Source organism: Scomber japonicus, chromosome 16 (assembly GCF_027409825.1).
Source record: "Scomber japonicus isolate fScoJap1 chromosome 16, fScoJap1.pri, whole genome shotgun sequence".
Taxonomy (NCBI): domain Eukaryota; kingdom Metazoa; phylum Chordata; class Actinopteri; order Scombriformes; family Scombridae; genus Scomber; species Scomber japonicus.
Genome location: NC_070593.1, coordinates 17,923,098 through 17,946,014, shown reverse-complemented (window position 1 = coordinate 17,946,014; position 22,917 = coordinate 17,923,098). Strand labels below are relative to the sequence as shown.

Genomic DNA, 22,917 nt, shown 5'->3' with positions numbered 1-22,917 from the left:
ATTGTTGGAGGTTTTGTTGTTGGCATTAAGTATTTTAGAGCACTTTATTTTAAAGGGTGATGGACTAAATTTAGATGACCAAAGTGAAGAAATCAACCACTTCCACTGTACCTAATGTTGAACAAATACTGTACATTTACTGACACAATCAGCATGTTTTAATGTATTCTACATATTCATGTCATTGTTGTTTGCTACAAACAGCTTAAATGATTCCAAAAATATTACATTTCCATGCATGTGTATTGTAAACAATCAGGAACAGAACAGATTAAAACATTGGACTGTAAACAACACTGAATCACCACAGTAGAATATACACACTGATTTGGATTCTACTGTTGGATCCTTGTAATACAGCATGCACTGGTTTTAATAGCAGGAAATCCACAACATGAAGTTTAACATCAATCACTGCAATTTTTACAAAATACCATCTAGTAAGTGTATTAAAAACAGTACTGCTGTACTGAGTTGAAAACTGCAATCTGTGCAAAACCACTCTGATGATAATCATCAGCTGATATGAGAAAGACATGCATGAAATTCAAGTATTTCTGACAAAGTCATCATAAACATATGCTAAATCTGATGATATATAATAGAGATGTTATATTCTATTAACACACCCTGAGAGAACTCACTATATGGTCCCAAGCAACAGACTATCCACAAGGATATTTGTCTGGTGGTGCAGCATTAACCTTCATTGTAGGCAAGGCTGTGCATAACCATAATTCCTCTTTATGTTATGCTTCAAGCTACAGAAATGGCCTGGAAGGCCTTTTTTTTTGACAATGTACAATGTTAATGCAATAACACAATAATTTACTTATTAAGACAAAAAATATTAAATACGATCCATCCATGAAAACATCAACATCTCTGAACAGTTCACAGGAATAACCACAACTGTATTCTTGATACAAAACTTAAATATTTGTCGATCCTGCAACAATGTTATATCATCACTGAAAACAGAGAACAAGGCAGAAACTAATCTCAGTAACAATCAGAATTTCCTTTTCGTTCCTTGAAGGAGAGGATGCAATACTTTAACACATCCTTTAGTGAGGACAGAGTGAGAGGTGAGAGTCTGATTTGGCAACTGTCTGGATTCCAACAACGACTGGGAGTCAGAGTGTCTAATGCCAGAAGCCACACATGAAAGGAACCTCCTTGCATGCTCACCATTCATGGCAGAAAGATGAGAAACTGCTCAGGCTACAATACTTGTCAAAAACTCATCAGATGTCTCTCACGGACAAAGCCCCCATCTAACCTGCTTGTTTAACTTTTTAGGGGGGGGGGGGATATACATGAATGGCAAGGAGTGCACATGCAAAATGCCTGCAGGGCTCGAAGAACCATCTGCTGAAGGCTATCTGTCTGTGAAATCTTTTTGTGGCATCAGCAGCATGGAGAGAATGAGGGCGGGCAACTGTTGGGATATAGACTGAGTGCCAAGGGGGATGAGGGTGGTGGGGGGTGCTGAAAAGGCCATCTGATGTTGAGCTGCGCAACAAAATCCCAACCTGCGTCAAAGCTGGGCATTCCTGGCCTGGCGGACTATCCTCTTGCATGTCTGTGGCTGTATCAGAGAGAAATTAATAGGACCCTGTTCGATGTCTGGCATGCTTTCATCTGTTGCTGTTGTCCTGATGTGGGGTATGCAGTTACATGCAGAGACACCTGTCGGGCCAGCAGAGCGGCAGGATGTGCCTCTGGTCACCTTCCTGTCATCTCTGACCAGGCTCCTGGGCCTGGAACAGCTTGCGGTACACAGAAAGACCTGAGAAGCAACACATGAGAGAAAAATGAATAAAGGAGGTGGAAGGGCAGCACTCCAAAAACAAACTGAAATGTTCAGGTCAAAGACTTCCTTATGAAGTGGTGGATGTTGTGTTGATTCTTTTAATTATTAATGGTCAAGGTGGTCGATGGTCAGGTTTAGACCTGAACATGGGGAAGACCGACAGATCTGCTCAGTCAGCTCAGCCTTTTGTCTGGCGGTCCCTTCACTCACAGCCCCTCATCCTATCGCCTGGCGCTCGGCCAGGCATCCAGTAGAAAAGGCATTCCAAGTACAGTTAGAGCTGCCGTGTTTGTGCTCCCAAACAGTATTCCCTTTCATTCCCTCTCTGCACACTCTGTTTATTTTGGTGCTCTTTTACACCGTGGGGCCTGACTGAGCTGGAAAACGAAAACATCTCCCTGACTTCCAATCCGATGACATGACCGCTGGAAGCAGCTTCCTCTAGCTCAGCAAAAGGGAGATAAAGGGACAATATTCTCTCTTACAATCCTCACTCCAAATGACACTTAGAGCTAAAAATGTCAAACAAATGATGCAAAGCGTTGAATCGACAGCAAATTAACCCAAAAGATCTGACAGGTGTGACTGTGATCCACCATAACTAACAGTTTGAATCTTTGCAACAATAGTTCTTATATACACACATCTCTTATTACATCTGCTTATCTACTATTAAAATACATGACTCAAAGAAAGTGATCCACCTTTTTCTTTAAAGAAAACACTTTGAATTAAACAACCGTAAGCTTGCTTAATACATCTGAGAAGGGGATGACAGCCAATAACTACCTTTCTTCCCCTCAACAAGGCACCACACAGTCTCATTTTGACAGAGAGAGGCTTAAGCTATTCGTCCTGACATTATCACACTCCTATTAATATGGCACAAGTGCAGCCTTCATTTCCTTCTCAAACTGAAAGCAATAAATCTTCCCCCGGTCACCGGCTGCAGAGGCATGAGAACTTGAAGAGAGGGGAAGGAGTGTAAAACACATGTGGCCGATATAACCTGTAAGCTTTGATAGTTCCTCATCAAAATTCTGCCCTCATTTCGTGTCACAAATGAACAGCAGTGACGCACACAAGAAGTGAGGGAAAGAAGGGGGTTGAGCAGGAGCAGGAAAAGTTTTTGGAGGATGAAGGGAGAGCTGTACGAGTGCAGAGAGTGCACAAGAGAGAGATAAAGGGAGAGTGTGATTAATGATGGTTGACAGCTGATCATAGAGAATGCTCTCCATTTTGACCCGCTCTAACTCCCTGTCAGAGTCGATCAGGGGAGCTCAGTCATCTCCCTACAAAGGTAAACTGGGCAGGCAGAAAGACCTGACTCACTCCTAAGCTCCACAAAGGCTGTGCCCCTTCTAATAACACCCCCCCCCCCTCCTAAACCACACTGAGTCTCTGTTCAACTCCCACTTCCATTCTCAAAGCTGGGATAAACCTGCCCTGCTAACTGGGTTTGGTACTAGGATTTTTTTTTCTCTCTTCTCTCTCTCTCTCTCTTTTTTTTTTTTTGAGTTTTAAAAGTCAGAAGCGAAGCATCTCCCCCACCCTTTGCGCCCTAAACGATGGAAAAAATGCATTCATGAAATTCAGAAGCTGCTCCCAACGGATCCAGTTACAGTAATTGATGAGTTTATAAGATGTTTGTTAACCTAAGCCAGCCTTCATACTTAAGGGGGGAAGAGGGAGAATGAAAAGAAATGTTCTGGTCACAGACACACGCACACATATTTTTGGGCGGTGCGCAGCTACCGTACTTTTCCGACAGCTCAGTTTGGACAAATGTAGACTGATCTCTGGTTCGGCTTTGTGACTGTGACACTCACATGAAGTGATGAATGGTGTGATTTGCTAATGCTAATGTATGGTATGAAAAAAAAAACCTTGATCAGGCAAACAGATGTGTGCATCAGCGCAAACTGCTTAATTTCACTGCAATAAGCTCAACACTTTGCTCAGCTCCCGGCGACTCAGGATGGAAAGAGTTGTGCAAGTACTGAAAGATGACAGGACACACATGAGTGCATGCACCCACAATTGCAGTGTATTACCCACAATAAACTCAGCAAGGCCTGAGCTACACTTTCAATCTCTTGGTGTGATTTCTGGGGCGCAACTGGACAAGGCTTTTGGCAGATGCATGGCAATTACGACTGGGGAGGAATGGCCAACAGATGGGAATACCCCATCACTGGATCTCATTACAAAAGAAAGATGTCATCACTGTTATGCCTCTTTATCCTTCGGCAGTAATCTGACCTTTAGTCTTGGACACATTGAGACTATATGATCAAACAGTAAATTACTACACTGGAGACTTTTTTTATGCCCACTCTGTTTTGGCTGCTTCCACTCTACTTGGCACGAACTCTAAAGAGAACAACGGCACAAGTAATTTCAATCTGATAAGCAATAAAACTTCTGCACTGAGATTCTGTTTAAAGTTTGTACAATAGTTACTTTTATGACAATGTAGTTGTGCAGAATACATCTACACATCCCCTGCACCACTGAGCGAGCAGGACCTGGGTAAAAATATCCCATGGTGCTTATCAGTCCTCCATGGGGAATGTCCACTATGCCTGTAATCACTGACACTGGCATAGAGAGGGCATAACTTCCCCTCTGCCGAGGACCGCAGTGCCAGCGGGCCAAGTTACAGCACGGTACTAAGCACGTGTGGAACTGCAGCACCAGACCCACCTGTTTTACCGCAGATGGCCTCGTAGACCATATGCTGGTCGCTGGACACGGTTCCACTGGCTGAACTCTCCATGGACGTCTGCCTGTTAATCATACACAAGATACGTGTGAGTGGAGAGAAAAGAAAGACCCTTCCCCTGTGGTCTTGTGCAGTGACAAACTGGATTTAAGAAGGTCATGCTTATCACCAAAACACCTCACTCAGTGTATTGTCCTACTCTGAGATAAATATTTAAACAAATATATAAAACATAAACATAATTAATGGCAACTTGTGATGGCGTGTGTGCGTGTGTGTGTGTGTGTGTGTGCGTGTGTGTGACGTTGGATGAGCCACTTAACAAACTTGAAATAGCCACTCTTGGGTGTGTAGTCAGAGGAGCCCAGTAGGGGTTAAGTGTTTACTGAGTGCCTCTCATGAGTTATTGTGACAAGAAAGGGGCAAATTCTTTCTTCTTGTCCTGGGTGATGTGATTTTCACATTGGCAAAGTTTTTCTGTTGATTACCGAGTGTGTTTCACTGCGGAACATAGCTATAGATAGAAAAGGCACATTCCCACAGGGTGAAGAGTGAATACAATGGTATTTTCTCAGTGTATTTATATCAAAGAGCTTTGAAGAGAAGTCTGGAGATCATAGACAACAAATTACAAAGCCTTTTTCACATAATCAGACAGCAAACAGTGTTTTTTGTGGGTTAAACCATTAGAAGAGCTGGTGAAGCATAGAGCAGGAGCAGACATGTCATGAGTCTGTAACTTTATACATTAAATCTGTTAAGCATTTTTTAGGGGGGAACAATAAATAAAGCTTAGCTAGCATTAACCTCTCGCCCCATAACAGCAGCTTGCCAAAGGAGCATTAACAAGGTAATGAGGGTACACACAGCCTCCTTGTAAGGGGCTGCACAGTTGTTCTTTCATACCATTACACAACCACAAATAGAACTGGCCCACTTTAAGCGTGGCATACCTCGACAGGAAGCAACCCCTTTCATATTGAGAGAGGAGGGGGGGAAAAAAACTTGACCTCTGGGTTCTTCACATCACTTTCTTTGTCAACAGTCTCTCATTCTGTCACTTCAGGAATCGGGCAGCCGGCTTCACTGTAGGTGGGAGCTAAATCTGAACTTGTAGTGTACCAGCCCAAATGAAACATGTTTTAAGTTTGTAGTAGTTTTCAGACTGACCAAAGGGGATAAAGTTTAACCATAAACACACTTTTGGCAGCTTCTGTGTGTGTACAGTATCCTGTGAAAATAACTACTGTTGTGGCTGATTAATAGGGAGTGAAAGCAGCAGCAAGGCTGACATTAATGGTGCTGCTGTAATTGTCACCCTATTAGTAATGCCACACGACAGGCCGGGTTTCCGTAGTTACAGCTGCAACTAGCCAAACCTCGCAAACAAAATACCAAACAGGCTCATTTATTTGTGTTACAAATTGCTCCTTTCAAAGCCTATACTGAAGTCATACCACTTTGATTCCTTGCAGCCCCTCAAGTTGGCAGCTGTGGTATGTTGATAGACCAGGGAGCCCTGCCCTCTTGAGTATGATATTGACATTTGCAAGTGCACTGCATGTTAGTAAGGTAAAAAAAAAAAGCAACAACAAAAAATCTAAGGCATAATATTAAGTCACTCAGGACTCTTGCCAAGGTTTCTTCATCCCTATTTTAGTCTTCAATTAAAATTCAGTGGTGACGAGTTCGTCAGACCAATCACTAGACAGGAGTCAGCATTTATACACTGAGCTGATTGGATGGTGTTCATGTGAACAGTGAGTCCCACTTTTAGGCCTTCTAACAGAGGAAATCGTTTGGCTGCACCGACATAAATCTTCACTCCATTTCCCTTCCTAAACAAGACCAAAAACCGAACGTCACTCTGACAAATACATTCCACTAACAACTATCAGTGATCATCTGTGGTGCATAACTCGAGGGAGAAAACAGGCAAGGTCAGAGCTGGTGAATTTGTATCAAAGTGTTGAGTGAGAAGGCTAGAGGAAGGTGTTTGAAGGGCTGCATAACCTTGAACTGTTTGAATACAGCACAGTGATTCTATTATAAGTTGGAGGAGCTTAGACCTACACTGGGATGCATTTCAGATGTGCCTCAATAACAGAGGTATTGAATTGCCCCTAAAATGAGCACTGGAAATAAAGGGAAGCAACTTATTATCCCACCATTCTCTGCAAACAATCATCTCCCTCTCTCCTGGACAGAGTTTACTTTTCTCTGTCATTCTTTTTTTTAATATTCTTTTTATTTTCCACTCTCTTTATTCTTTCTTTTCATTGTTTCCATCGGTGCATTTTTGGTCCTGAAGCTTCCGTTTTTCCCACACTCTCCCCTGTCACACTGGTCGACCGCAAAAATGCAGGACAGAGGAGAGGAGTGTGAGGGGGCTCTGGAATTCCACATGCAGTGGGTAAACACGGCGACTGCCAGGAAGACACACACACAGGAGCAAACACGGCACCTACCCGGCTGTCCTAACCTATACAACAACCCCTGCCCCTCTTAACTCTTCACTTGCCAGGATTCTGACGGCAGAGTTTGTCCAGTCAAATAAGATGCAACACGTCAGCAGAAAGAGGGCTTTTTCTCAGCGCTACTACCTGCTGGTCTCAGCCACATTAAAACCACCAGAGGTTACGGTCTAAACTCATTTAAGACACAGAAACAAATACTTCTTTCAGCAGTCGTTCCAATCCATTTGTGTCCTTTTCCTTTTACACATTAGACGAGTGTGAAGAGCCCTTCACCACTGCAACAGCGTGCTTTAAACAAACAACCGGCCCTGATCACAAAGGTTTGCTGTGTTGTTGTGTAATTTGGCCAGATGTTGCAGTAATAAAGTAAGCATAAACTAAGTGAGGGAAATAGCTGAGAGTTCAGCCCTGTTTCACTCCTTTCCTTTTATTTTCCCTTCTGTGCTCTTCAGCTTATCTCCAAACCAAACAGGATTTAAACGTCGCTCGGAGCCCGGGCCCTTCCATTGAACCACGCTCTGTTTACGGTTCAGGCAGAAATCAGGCCTGTGATGAGGTTGTTTACTGAACAGGCAGATACACCCTGCAGCCAAAAGACTGGGAGCACTCCACACATATTCTAAGTCTCATTAGCATTAGCCATGTCCTCTTGAACTCTCCGATCCCATGCACTCTGTCCGACTCCACAAGCAGGGTCCAATCAATGGCACTGCACTGCAATCACTTAATGTGGTACAAATTACAGGGCGACTTTGTTCAACTTTCAGCTATACTCGATTTAAGCAACAATAAGAGTCAGGGGTAAATGCACCGACTCGGTTGAAAGGCTGGTCTTACTTGATGAGGCGCTTTGTTGCTGTTTTCCTGATCTGGCCCTCTCGGGCACTGCTGGGTGGCTTTGGAGCAAGAACAGGTTTAACACAGGTCTGGATGTGGCTGTGGCTTTGACTGTGATTGGGTCGAACATAAAGGCTGGATGGAGGGCAGCTGGATGGGTTGGTGGGAGCCTGGGCGGGTGGAACGCTTGTCTGGTCTGAATGTTGACCCTGAGGAAGAAGAAAGACAATTGTTATTTAAATGAAATATCATTAAAAAAAATAAACTATCTTGACAAGTTTATTAATGTACTGTGCTTGATGAGTTTACTGGTGGCTGAAATCTTATGGACAGTATAAGGGTGTCAATACAGTAAAATGAGTTGTTAATGGTGATCTCTCACTGGTCAACCATTATCAATCCTGCTATTGCAACATTTTGATTTAAAGCCATATTTACTGAACCAGCATCATATTAATTGTCTATAAGTGCAAAAACAAAAACAATACAAAAACAGGTATTCAAATTTGCACACTGGTACCTTATGTCTGCTAACTGAGCAACTGTGATCACAATAGCAAAGCATTTTGTCAGCTAACTTCCTGTTCTTGGGTCTGCCAGCTATATTAACATGTGATAAATGTTTGGAGAATCAAAGGCTGGTTGCATCATATTAATGCTACAAGTGACACAGCGAGAAGAGATGTGATTTGACCTTGCAGAGAGAGAATAAGTTGATGGAGTTGAGCATGGTGGCCAATCTGTCTAAAATTGTAATGAGCAGTTCTAACTTTGCAGGACTTTTTTTTGACAAAACTAAAAATGGAGATCAAATTAACTGCCTGAAACAGAGCACTCTCCATCACTTTAAGTCATCTTAATTTAATGAACTGTGAGGAGAAAGAAGCTTATTGAAGAACCACAAGCCAAACTATTACTCTGCACCAATGGAAGTGGTGCCAGAGGGTTATTGTATTGACCCAAATACATGTGTGTATTTTTGACAGAGCTCTACAGACGCAGCAGCTATAGTAAAAATAACTCAGATGCCATAAGCATGTCTATTTTATTTATTAAATTAAATTGTGATGTGGCACCTCTGGAGCTTAATCCCAAAAAATACTGACGAGATAAACATGCTGCTAGTAATTTTGACACCAAAACCTTTCAATTTGATAATATTATAGGTACACTATTAGCGAAGGTAGCCGTCACATCTGGTGTTCCACAAGTATCAATTCTAGGCATTTCTAATACATGGAAATAATATGGAATCTGTGACGATCAGTTTTTGATAAATACTTTAACCTACTTGGTCAAGAAATGTTGAAATTGAATACATAACGAGTTGGCTTTAATTGCATCTATGTCAGACTGAATCTACTGGATTCAGCCCAGATGCAAGAAGAGGTCATGTATGGCCGTGATATGATTGAGCATAGAAGTGCATATAACTTACTACTACTACTATTATCTCTCAAAATATTATCAAGCTCACTTCTTATTGTACAATATGTGTTTCAATTTTGAGTAGAGACTGGTATTGGTTTCAGTCAAAAAATAGCAGCATCAAACTATTTTTAAAAATATATTTTTAACTTTTATTTTAATACAAAATAATCAAACCAAACACTAAAAGAGAAATAAGATACAATCACATTTGGAAAGGCTCAGTCATGGGAAAAAAAGTGGTCTCTGGTTATTAAGGTGAGTCAAAGTACTTGACATGAGTTAGTGCAGATATTAATGAAATGCCATCCAAAATCAAAACATGCTCAACTTTCTTTTTGCGGTTGGCTGAACTAAAAAGGAAATTCTTCAAATTATTTGTTTGTTTATACAAGATCTTTTGGCTTAGGAAGAAGGAAAAATACCATTTTCATTCTGACATAATATTTTAGAGCCACATTTCACTCTGTGCTGGGGAAAGCTTTGCATACATTCCTTCCACATCTCATGTCTATGCTATTTTCTCTGCAGCTTTATACGGCTATCTAACAAGCTAATGGTTTTTCAGCTTCACAGTGCAGTTGTTCAAAGGGTCGGCAGTGTGACAGGGGATATCTGATGTAATTTCTTTGTTGATAAATGAGAAGCTGCGTTTCCAGGTTGCAAGGCCTATGGCCGCAATTCAGTTTGAGTGGGGCCAGGAAGGGCACCTTTCTTTGGCTGCCAGGTGGCCCCGGGCCAAGCCTGTGGAGGAGCCACACAGTCTGCACCCAATAACTGGAACGTGGACTGGAGCGCCGGAAAAGCCCCACATCTCTTTCTCTCTCACAGAGGACATGCAAATATGTGTACATGGACACTCACACTCTACCCAAATGCATTCATTAATTTTCCCATGGGACTAAGAAAGCCAGAAAGTTGCGTTCAGTGATATGAAGTGTACATTTGTATGAAAGAGAGAAAGATGAAGTCAAATCATTAATTTCCCAGTCCTTCAAAGAAAGGTTTAAATGATTTTCTTCAAATGAAAAAGAACAGGTTAAATAGAAACACATACAGATTGAAGACTTTAGTCTTCACTGGCAGAAAGACCCATGTGGGTGGAATGAACAGGGAGTGATGGCAAGGATTTTAGGGAGGGCTGTCAGATTCGATGGTGAGACAATCATATCCAGAGTCGGCCCTCCTATGACCTCAGTTTGTGAGGGTTGAACAACAGGATAACTCTGTCTCAACAGTGCATGTACTTCACTGTACACACACAGTCCTTGATCAAATCATGTCAGATTGTACAAAATATTCCTCCATATGCTCGGAGGATGACAGGACATGTCCGCAATAAGAGCAACTTTGGTCAAATGTGTTTGAACTCTGAGACGGGTAACAGAGGAAAGGGATCGCTTTCATAAAGTGCCTTGTGCATTAATTAAGGCCCAACCAAGAACAAATGATGACGTGAGAGCAACTGCATTACTCAGGACCGATCAGAAGAAAATCAGTGGATTAAGTCATTCCACCCCATACATTGTCCCATGGCACTCCCTTGTCTCCTTTTGTCCTCATCCATACCACTCCACAAAATCTGTCTGTTAATATCTTCTTTCAGAGAACATGTACAGAAAGACGGGGAACCTATCGTTTTCCTCCAAACATTAAAAATTACTCTACTGTAATCTCCTTCAGTAAACAAGCAAATCACATCTGTCACGGCTAGTCAGGCATGACTGAAAGGTTTGTTGTCGCTACATTATTACTACTGAGAAAATCATATTCCAAACTTTTATTTGTCCTGTAATGGCAATACAAACGGAGCTCAAATCTGATATGAACAGTAATGGTACGACTTACTCATAAAAAAAACTTGTGATGGAACCTCTCTGGTGCGCTCGTGGGCAGCATTCCTTGATTACTCACCTTCCAATATAAGCCTAGCAGAGTCCCACAGGCAAACAATATAGTCTTGCTGAGAGGAGTCATGTTTGGCTCTCTAGGAATGAGCTTCTGTTGAAGACGATGTTCCCACCGAACACCATTTTGTTAAGTGGTTTGGAAGGAGATCCTCAAAATAGCTTTGTAAATGCTAACATGAAAGCTTTCCCCTTGATGTGGGCACATTTTGGACTGTTTTGGACAGCACTGTGCTTAGGTAAGGGAATATTTTGTACAGACACAAATATGAAGGTTTTTATAACTCAATAGTTCTCATACATATCACTCAATACTCATCTGTGCTGATTTTAAAGAAAGAAATGAAGTGACAGCTAATAAAGCTGAACTCTTCTATGGCCTTTTTTTTTAGATTAAGGAATTAACTTTTTATAGGAACAAATTATAGGGAATTCTAATAGTATCAACAACAAAAACTCTCATAGGGGAGCAGTGAAAACATTTTTCCATGAAAGGAGCTGGGTTCAAGCCCATGTGTCTGAAAGTAACTTCCCAGTTATAGTGTACTTGAGGATAAAACTTGACCTCTACCCACTCTCTGTACAGGACCACTTGTGGGGAATTCCCCTTTAATAATACATGTAATAAATGTAATCATTAGAGTATCATATTTAGGTGTAATAATGAGTGAAAACTTGTGTACCTGGTGTCTGCAACGTCTCTGGTCTGACAATTGTTGTGATTGACGTCTCTGCTGTTGCAGTTGCTGGATAGCGAACTGAAGCTGGTAGCTTCCCTGGGTGGGCATGTAGCGCTGCTGTGGGTTCACCCCTGTCACCAAGCTGTAGGCATTCTGCACCTGCCCGTCCCAAAGACTCTCCTCATCGTGCAACGACCTGTGGCTTGGAGAGCAGAAATGAAGAGAAGTCAGTGAAAAGATCAAAGAATTTAAAATGTAACTGTTTTCACATTTTCAGTGTAAGAGATGCAGAATATGAGGGTTTCAACTCATTTTAGAAACCCTTCACAACTCACTCTGAATAAAAAGATATTATCTATGAAGTTGTGATGTAACATAAATTACTTTGTTACTTTTAATTTACTGTATATAGTAGACAGTTCAGTCCGTCTTTACAGATACATTGACAATAAAAAGAGGAACAGGAGATAGGGGAGAAAGGGTTTTAATGAAATACTGTTATAACATGCATTGAAAGGCACTAGTGGTAAGATAATGTTAAAATTGCATAATTTGTAATATTGTCATTGGACAACTGTTTTTACTGTTAAATCTGGTGCCAGTTATCTATGAGATTTGTGCTCTCCACTTTGTGTTTTTCCATAAATTCTAGTACAATGAATCTACTGCCAACTTTAAAATGTGATTAAATAATAGCTTTTTAACTTATAGTCAGTAATTATGGCTGTAATATTGGAGGATAGTGCAGGCTTCAGTGGCAAAACAATGAGCTATAATTGTACAGTATTTGCTACCATCTTTTCCTTGTCAGTTCATTTACCATCCAACCCAGGCAGAGAAGTGGCAGTAGCTCATTGCCTCCCCTGTTAAACTGCAAACCCACCAGCGAAAAGTAAAAAAGACAAGACAGCTCCCGGTGTCCCAGCTGGTGGCTGCTGGGCCCGCAGAAGCCTCAAGTCAAAGTGTGCAAATCAGAGTCAAAATAGAGGGCAAGCCTGTGGCAAATAGACTGAAGAACTCAAAACCTTTCCTGTGCTTCGGTACTCCCCCGAGCTTCACGTTCCATTCACATCACAAAGCCACAACCTGGAAAGCAAACCTTTTGACCAGCTCCACGAGTTTGTAACTGGATTATCTGTCATTAGAACTAAGCCTGTTTCAGCCTTTTTTTTCTTTTTGGCTTCTGCTAAAGCAATGAGGTGACCTGCCTCCTCTTCAGACACGCTTAAATTGAGTCTATGTGTGTCTGGTGTGCTGCTATGTACCATTTCAGCCAAAAATAATGCCTTAAAGAGCACTATTGGGAGCAGTGAGGAAAAATATGACAGAAAAAAAAAGAGAGATACATGTACAGCTGAAGAAATGGGATCCCTGGGGTCTTAATGACAAAAAAGTTCTTGGGAATTCCTCCCATTCCATGCAATAACATTTGTCCATTGGTCTACAGTAAAAGCAAACACTGTAGACTTAAAATCACAATAGCTGCAATATTTTTAGAACCAAACTACGATAAGCTCTAAAATTAGAAATCAATTAATCTTGAACAACAATGCACACTGTGGGATAATAATCTTCTGTCGCTCAAGCAAAAAAAAAAAAATTCCTGTCCTGTGTGGCCAAACAAAGACACAAGGGATCTTAAACTCATGTGAACATGCTATCCGCCCATGCATTTCTCAGTTCACATAATGGCACATATATTGCAAAAACAACTGGTGCGACCACGAGCCAATTTCAATTTTTTTAGGTTGTGGAAACAAAGGCTTGTCTGTGAACCTTGCAAGGCCAGAGATTCTACAAAGCCAGGAGACAAAACAAGAACTCGTTCTTTGTTTACAGCAGTCATTTCCTTTAACTTGGCTGCATTTCGCACACTGGACCGCAGGGACCTTCAGTGCTACCATTTTATTAGCGTATGGTCTAAAACTGACTACTTCTCAGGTCAAGAGCATATGCTTTCCTTAGTTAAAACGTGTCTGTTGGACCCTAAGGAGAGCTCTTTTCAGACAGGACTTGTCAACACAAAGCCGTGCAAAAAATACTACAAAAACCAGAACGAACCTGAGTTTTCAGTCATAATTCCAACACATGTAAAAGGGAAAAAGAAATGAGAGAGAAGAACAGTATTGCATCTGAGTTTCTCATCACTAGTGCAGCACATGTGTTGAACTATCTGGGACTTCCCTGCCTGCCGGACTCCTGCTTGTGGGTGTCAGCTTACTCCCCGCTGTGCTCGCCATCCTTTAATATGCTGATATGACTTACAGTAGAACAACACAGCGGTGCAAGTTGAGCACATGTGCGGCATCAATCTAACTCTGTGTGAATGTGGGAAAACGGACGGCCTGAGATGACGTCATGCCACAGTATCTCAAACCCCTGCCTGGTTAGTATAAACATCAGCTGCCACAGGAGCGTGAGGGTATTTCCAGCCATTACTAAGCGTTTGTTTACTTTGTTTTATTGCAATGACATGACACTGAGCAGACTGTCCTTAACATACAAAAAAATATAGCATCAGGGGATTTGTTGTGGAAGCAGCTTAGATGTGGATGGTGATGCTTTAATTAATGCAAATCCTGAAGCTACCTGAGTCTATTCCAAGAAGCAGGTTCACTGAGTTATCTGGATAACTTTGCTGAAGAAAACTCACAACATTCTCATATCTGAAACATGGATTGATCCAAAATGATCAGTTTTGGGTTTTACTCTCACACTGAAGCCAGGTGAGCTCAGGGATCATCTTATGTTGAAAGAAGTGTAAGAGTAAGGTAAAGTTAGCTGAGAAGTCTGATATCTGTGAATCACAATCGGGGCAAGCGAGCTACAGATGGTCACGGATAAAAGCAAAAGGACTCAGGGGAACAAGAACTTGGTGATATGAGCCTAATCAAACAGCAACACTAGTGTCACATATTTGACAATATGACATTTCTCCTAAATGGGTGACATACATGAAGAGCTGAAATGATCATTTAATGAGTTGGAAATTCATCTATTCATTATCAACTATTTTGATACTTAATTTAGTTGTTTCAAGTAAATCATTTATAAATGTGGTCTCAGCATCTCAAACATGAGGATTTCCTACTTTTCTTTGTAATATAAGATTGTAAAATTGAAGATCCCCTTCAGGCATTTACTTACATTTATATTACAGTAAAATACTCGGCTTGGTATAGTTTAGTATAATAGTTGGCGTCTGATACCATGTACTTCCCCTTCATCACTGAAAACAGTATAATCTATCTATCTATAAAATATGCAAATACTATTCAGCACAAACGTTTACCTGCTGGACACAATATATTTCCTACTTTACCGAAAAGTTCAGATTCAGATTATTATTGCTCAGTATTTTTTATTTTTTATTTAAATGTCATATGACCAGGTAAGACATTTAGAACAGCTTCTTATTTACATGAAAGGGGCATAAGGGACATGCTAATAATAACATAACTAGGAAGAATATCCATGCAACAGATTATAATATTAATTTCTATCAGGAGACAGGCTTATCAGTCAGTGTGATATGAGTCCAGAAAAGATCCCAAACTGGCGCCTACTCTTATGTCTGTTATCCATCCTGTTAAGCAGAGGCTTGTATGGAGCTGTTTTTATCATGGTGTTTGCCCATTTTTTAAATTCTGGAAATCTGGTAGTTTTCCAGCTTCTAAGTTTTGTCCCTGGCAGCCACAGAGGTGCCTAACAAGATTCTCAAAAATGCTCCACTTGATATGTTGTATGTTTGGTTTCTGCCCCCTAACAAACATCATCTTGGAGATAGTCATTATCTCCTTCTCAACTAATTGCTCTGATATTCTAAAGTTGTTCTCCAGAAGGGTTGAATAATAAAATGCAGTGTCTGAGTCTTTCTGACATTACAAATACAAAGTTTTATTTATTGTACCAATTCTATTGAGTCTTACTATTGAGCCTCACTTTTGTATTTCCCATTGTTGGATATAATTTTCAGGCATTCATTTTCCTCCACAGTCAGTGTCAGTATGTGTTTTGGTCCAAAGTTCTTTGGAGTGAGACATGATGGGATTTAATACATTATGTGAACATTATCCAAGATGATCCATCAATAGAGGTAAATGGGACTGACAATATTAATTCCCTCTAATTGGTTATGTCTATGTCAGTGTTGGGCTATTTTGGCCATTTCTAAGGATAAATATCTCACAAAATACATAATTTGGAATCTTGTAAACCTCCTCTGTCCTGAGGAGAACACATTCTACTGAGTTCAATCCTGGGTTTTTCCCCTCCCACAAAAAGTCTTGAATTATTGTATCATATTGTTTAAATATCTGAGGAGATAGAGTAACTGGTAACATCATAAGTACATAATTGAATTGTGGTGAAACCACCATTTTTATTACATGAACCTTCCCCCATGATGTAAGCGTAAGTTCCCCCATTTATCTAAACCCATTTACATTTTTTGTAGCAGTGGTTCAAAATTTAATAGAGTTTTCCTTTCACATTCCAGCTTAGTTTAGATTCTTAAGTATTTCATCATTTTTCATTTGAGTATATTTAGAATATATGTTAATACATTTGAATGACATAATCCAGGTATAGGAGCAGCTTATTATTTTCATATCCTGATCATTTGGAGTAAGATTGTATTGTGTCCATTAAGTATTTTATCAAATTCAATGGGTCTTTTACCAGCTTCAAAATGCTGTCCACATATAACAACAATCTGTGCTAAATCCCACATCCTTCCAACCCACAAATATTAGAAGTAGCCAGTGGCATTATACATTACATTATTGAACAATAATAGTGACAGAGCACAAACCCTGCCGAGCAGCTCTAGTGAATAAAGGTGAGATTACGCCACTGGTTATCACTGTGGCCTTTGGATTCTTGTATAATATTTTAATCGAGTTAGTAAATGTTGGTCCAAATCCAAAATGTGACAAGGCCACAAATAAAAACTGAACTCAGTCAAATACCCTCTCTGCATCAACTGAGAATTCAGCGACTGTCTTTTTCTGTCCAATTCAACCAAATCAAAGGTATTAATCTACTGTGTCTGTCATGTGTCTGTGCATGACCTATTTTTCAAAAATCATACTTGAACAGTATGCATAATGCTCGTTAATGCCCTTTTCCAGACATAGAGCAAAGATCTCTGTTAAAATCTTGCAATCCAGATTAATAAGACTTAAAGGTTGAAAATTAGAGGGGTTTGCTATGTTTTTATCTTCTTTAGGTATTACTGATATTATTGTTGAATGTTGGGGGGAGAGATCCTACTGTAAAAGCCTCATTATACTGTATATCTCTTGTAAAAGTGGTGCCAAGATATCTACATACTGCTTATAGCACTCCACTGGAGCCCTGTCAAGGCCAGATGACTTTCCTGCTCTCATGTATGAACCAGCATTCCCGATTTCATCCTCAGTTATTAGACTAATAATTCCACCTGTTTGGAAGACAATTTATGTAGAGATTAATGTTAAAAAAAACCCTGTCAGTTCCTCCTGTTTGGGATTGATGTCCAATGTACGTAGTTCTTTATAAAACTGTTAGATTTTTTTCCTTTGTTGAAGAAACTATTGTTGGTATTTCTGGCATTACATCAAAGGGGTTCAGATGTTTTATTTGTCCTCAATCATCTTGGCATCCTGATGAAATAACAATATCTTTATATATTATCTTGAATATCTTTGTGTTTTGGACTGTTGGTCAGACAAAAAAATCTACCCATATTTATCTCAGAAAAACATATAATGTACATATGTTAAAAGAAAAAGAAATTATATTTATTTAATTAATCTAGACAATAAATGTTAGATGAATTGATAATAAAAATACTTATTAGTTGTAGTCCTACATGCTTGTAATACTACTGCACACTGAGGGTCTGGTTATGGCTGTTAAGGTGTGTGTATCCACTAAATAACCTAAATCCAATCTCCTCCTTCCTATTGCAACATCTGGCTCCAATCATTGTGAATAAAAATGTCTCTTCTTTTAAATTTGAAGGAAGAGAGACATCAAACCAATTTTGTGGGACTTTGTCCGCCATCAAAGAAGTTTTAAATTTTCACCCGAGTTTTTCTGATTAGTTGGGTTGTTGGTTCAGCAAATGGGCTGTCATAAAAATCCTTTGGAATGGTATGTCCTTACAAAATCTGACCAAGTCAAACAACAATCTGACAAAGTATTGAACAGGACTAAAAATACCCTGAATAAGCAGGGTTGTGGTATTTCTCGTGCTGGAATGAACATGAAGAAGAGATGATGGTTTCGCAGTCATTGCATACGTATAGCAAAGAGTAAACGGGGAGACTATTACTGTGGCTGGGGCGCTAATGCAGCTGAAGACACATAAATGACTGTTCATGTGACTAATCTGCAAGGGGAAGACCAACCATGATATGCTGCCTGTCTTAGAACAACACCAATGGCGCTTTTCCACTATACAGTTCTAGCACGACTCGGCTAGACTCAGTACGGTTCCAGGAGTGACCTTTTCCATTATAAAAAGGTACCACTACCCAACGTGGGCGGGGTCGGCACAAAACTGCTGTGACTTTGTTTTATATGCGACACAAACACATAAACAATGGAGGACATGGAGGCAGTGGTGTACTTGCTGCTGTATGTGGCTTTCTGTCACACACAAAGCAAGAAAATTGAGCTGAATGCCTGTAACACTGTTGCCGGTATTTAAAAATGCCAGGTTTGATTCTTGTGTGGGACGGCTCATGGCTCTTCCAGTGAAGACTCTCTGACCAAACAGTGGCCGACAGTCTGTTGACGTCACATTTGGTATCGGCTCGGCTCCCTTGGAACCTCATCAGAGCAGATACTAAAAAAATACCAGGTACCAGGTACTATCCCTAGTGGAAACATTGGAAAAATTACCAACTTGAAACATTGACATTGACATGACTATTTGGCTTTGTGAGTATTTGTTGAACCCGTTGTCTTGACTGTAGTTTGTTGTCTGTTCAGTGGATGAATATCATCATTATTGTACCAGGAGGCCCAACAACGGAAATGATCACAAAGTTAACTGTGGGTGTGTGAGGATGTGCAGTATGGTTGAAAGCCGACGGGTTGTCAGCACACTGGAGTGAGGCAGCAGCTCTCAGAGTGCTGATGCAGCATACCTGGTAGATCCTGACAGCAGTACTTCAAAGACCACTGCTACTCTTTGAAACCCATCATACTTCACCCCTGTGGTTGCTTAAAGAGCCAGTGAGCTTAACAGTTTCAGTATGTTTGGCACAAACCATCAGCCCGAGTGTAGGCGGGGGGGGTTAGAGGGGGGTTTCTATGGTTGCAGGGGCGAGAGCCTTGGAGCAGACAAACTATGTGGGTGTTGATATTGCCCCCTCCCCACTACCACCACCGCCTCCGCGACCCTTCCAAAGCAATGTTTTAAGCTGCCAGCATGCTTCACACACTCCAGGCAGTCAGCAGCCAGTTCCACTGCTTCTTAGCTCCACAAAGCACAATTAAAAATGGAAGAAAACGCCAATTTCCAAGCACGTATTGAACTAGCCTGCCCAGAGGGGTGTTGGCACTCTGCGATCCTTTTCCAAAGACTAACAATCTTCAATCTAAAAACTCGTCAGAGACCATTAAAAAAGTCTTTAGATTCTATTGAGTGTGACCAAATAGGCTACCACAATCTAAGTGTCCACAGTAAAAACTTGTGTAAAGTTGATTACACAGAAAATCCTCAGGACATTCATTTGGACAAAGTGAATAATAGTTGATACCTGAGCAGCTCCTCTGCATCTCTGACACACATCTATCGCTCGGCAAAGTGGTCAGAATGAAAACGCAAACGTCCCTAAAGTGAAACACTTAACTGCAGTATTTTAACCCTTCAGGCATCATCGCTGATTTTGGAAAACAAGAATGGTTTTCTACACTGACTCCAACGTCTGTGTCAGTTTAGATCAGCACATCATCTCAAATTCAAAGCTCTCAGAAGAGAGATATGCTGTTTACCTTGGCAATGACTCCCATTGAGTCTGTAACACACTATTCCTTCTCTGCAGCCTCAGGGGAGGGCAAAATATAGTATATGTGAGTACAACGGTGAGAAATTTGACCAAATGGGGTACTGGAGCTCTTTTAAGGAGCCACCTTAAAATTTTGTACATATGATACTTTTCTCTCTCTGATATGGAGTTAATGTGTATCTTAAACACAGAAAACTAATAATTTTCACATTTTACTATCTACACAGTAAAACACCTTTTTAAAATAACAATAATTTTGTGTCACTAAAAACTGTAAACAAGCTTGTCTTGTTGATTATGCATTGACCACTAAGTGAATAATTGAAATCCACGTTTTACCTTATTTCCAAATTTCAATATTCAAAATGAGAAATTGCACATTGCACATTTAAAAAAATAACAATCTAAATGTGCCACCTTTCTTTGGACTCACCCGGTGCTGCTCAGTAGATCTGTTCCAGAGTGAAGAGCTTTCATTGGTCCTTGGGTCGTAGCAGCAGTGTGTCGCACCTTGTTGTTCAGTGTGAAGCTCTCTGTGCCCAGCATCCTATTGGCCAGGTTCAGGTTTGTCAACTGTAGGAAGGAAGAGAAGAATTTAAAAGACAATTCAACTCAAAGCAATTTAATCTTAATTATCTATTCATTACATTTACTAAGATAAAGGCATTCATTAACAAAATCAATGTTAAATGCAGTCACTTCTATCACTGCTGCTTCTAGTCATGTTTGATGAATGAGTGCTCATACTATGTTCCTCCCTGCGTCCACCACTTCCATCTCTTGCATTTGGGGGCTGTGTGAAATGTACACACAGCACATGGCAGAGCTAGTCTCCGCTCAGCACTAAATCCAGGTGGTCCTCTCCCCCTCCTCCATGCCGAACAGAATTAGTTATCATGACTTGCCAAATCTGTTTACAACCACATCAGCACTACTGTAGCAACTGCACCTCTGTGCTGCTCTATTTTCTCCCTGGGAATTATGTACTGTGATGAAATCTAATGGTAGAATTAATCACGCCGCTGTGGCGTTTTGTTTACTTTGTTTCCTCGTGTGAGCATTAAATCCCCAATGCGAAAAAATGGTAAAGCTGCCAAGCCTTTTAGTACATAAAGATAGGGTCAGCGTGTCGACTAGAATCACATATAATACTTGTCTCCTGCACCTACTGTGGTCATGACTATCCATAACTCTGGACAAGGGTAGGAGGAAATGAAAACACCCATGTTGGTGGCAACAGCTTCAGCTTGAGGATGAAATGTCATATATATTACGTCAGGAACCAATCACAATGTTTGTTTACAATAACTTTGGGTAGAAAATCCCTACATCACATACACACAATTTAATGATGCAGAGCAAATAGGGGCGAGGAACAACTGAGATATAATCTCAACTTCAGGGAAAATGGTTAAGTCTTGTTGTGTATGGGGGTGCTGGGTAACAAGAGTTGAGAAGGTTTCAGGTTTTTAAGATTTTCATCTACATTGAGCAAACATGATCAAAGACTGCTCTGGATCCAGCATCGGTAAAGGGAGGAGATCCAGGACAGGCCAACTGCTGGTGTCAGCTGAAAAGAATGGGGGCCTTACAGCCTGATCTTGATGAACGAATTTGTGGGAAGCTTTATGTCTCATTTCATTTTCAGTATCAAAGAAACAACTTATTTTGAGATTGTTGACGTTGGGTTAGCTAGGCTAATGTTATGTCAAACCGGTCAGACCACCGTGTTTAGATATAAATCTTCAAACATTACATTTACGGCTCAAAATGACAACAGAAATAAACAAGTTTGAAAAATGTCACATATCTCTGCAACTCAAATCAACCGCCAGCTGTCTATCCAGAAGTGACACAATAATAAACAGTTCTGTGGCACAGTTCCAATACGGCATTGTATAAACTGCCATAATGTCCCATCATGTTAGGTCATGTTCAATTGACAGAGGGAGAATATTCTGACTGACGGTGTTAAGAGGATGTAATGTCCAGGTCACCAGCAGACGCACAAATGCACACGCTGAAAGGATTTACCTTCATATCTGTGTATCACAATGTAATAGCACATTTGTTTATTATAAGTGAATTGCGGTTTTTAAATTTGTATATACAACCTAGCATGAGAGTGAGTAATCACGAAAACCTTAAGAGGTCAAGCAGTGCAACAGGGTGTTGTTCATGTTTACGGAGTTCTCCATTTAGTTCAGCAAGTGATTTAATGACTTCTAATCTGAGCCTTTAAAAAAACACTAAATGTTCTCTGAGCCTTTGAGTGCAAAACACAGGTCTGTTTTACTCTGCAAAATAAACAGCTGCCATTCCTTGGATTAACTATTCATTGGAAATACAGCAAACACCTTTCAGATAGACAGAATAATGAACAGTCAAGAGGAAGCCACGAAACTGCCGTCTGTGTGGTCTGGTGCCATCACAAGAAACTCTGACAGGAAAAAATCCAGTGAGGCAGAAGAGGAGGAGGAGGAGTAGAAGAAGTAGGAGGAGGAGGAGGAGGAGGAGGTGGAAGAGGAGAAGGAGGAGGAGGAGTAAAGGTTGAGGGGCTCCCCACACTGAAAGACAAACCTTTGGGGAATATAGAAGGTGGTGATCCAACGATGGTGGTGAGCCAACGAAGCTGGCGCTCCCCTGCTCGGTGCCAATTTGCCACATTCCTCTATTTATAAGCATCAATTACCACAAAAAAGGGGCTGCTTGTTAAGTATCAACAGAAATCACTCCCCCATGGCGCATCTGATAATGAGACCTCACACAGAGCTGAGGCTTGATGCGGCTCACCACTGTTTAGGCCAGCCAGCTTCAAACCCAATTCCAGACCCACCCCCACAGCAGCCCCAGCCCACAGACTACAGGCGAGCTGAAGGCTGAAGGAGGAAGGTGCGCTGTACGAGGCAGCAGACCCTCCGGCTCCAACAGGTCTGTTGAATGAATGAGCAGCTAGATGACGCCAATCAGCATGGGGTCAGGCCAGGTTTATGCATCAACAAAGAGAAATATCAGAGACCTCACAGTGAGAGACTACTGCAGAG

The 22,917-nt window shown here is 40.9% G+C and overlaps 1 protein-coding gene across 1 annotated transcript in view; it reads right to left on the bottom strand.

Annotated features, from left to right (window-relative positions):
- Positions 1 to 25: 25 nt before the first annotated feature.
- ttll5 (tubulin tyrosine ligase-like family, member 5) overlaps positions 26 to 22,917 on the bottom strand; it is a 53,295-nt gene continuing 30,403 nt past the window's right edge. Inside the window, exons 28-32 of the mRNA XM_053335526.1 lie at positions 20,307 to 20,446; positions 11,874 to 12,072; positions 7,856 to 8,064; positions 4,523 to 4,605; positions 26 to 1,792 (exon numbers count right to left, since the gene is read on the bottom strand). Coding sequence (XP_053191501.1) covers positions 1,740 to 1,792; positions 4,523 to 4,605; positions 7,856 to 8,064; positions 11,874 to 12,072; positions 20,307 to 20,446 — 684 coding nt within the window. The 3' untranslated portion in view covers positions 26 to 1,739. The remainder of the gene's footprint in view (positions 1,793 to 4,522; positions 4,606 to 7,855; positions 8,065 to 11,873; positions 12,073 to 20,306; positions 20,447 to 22,917) is intronic.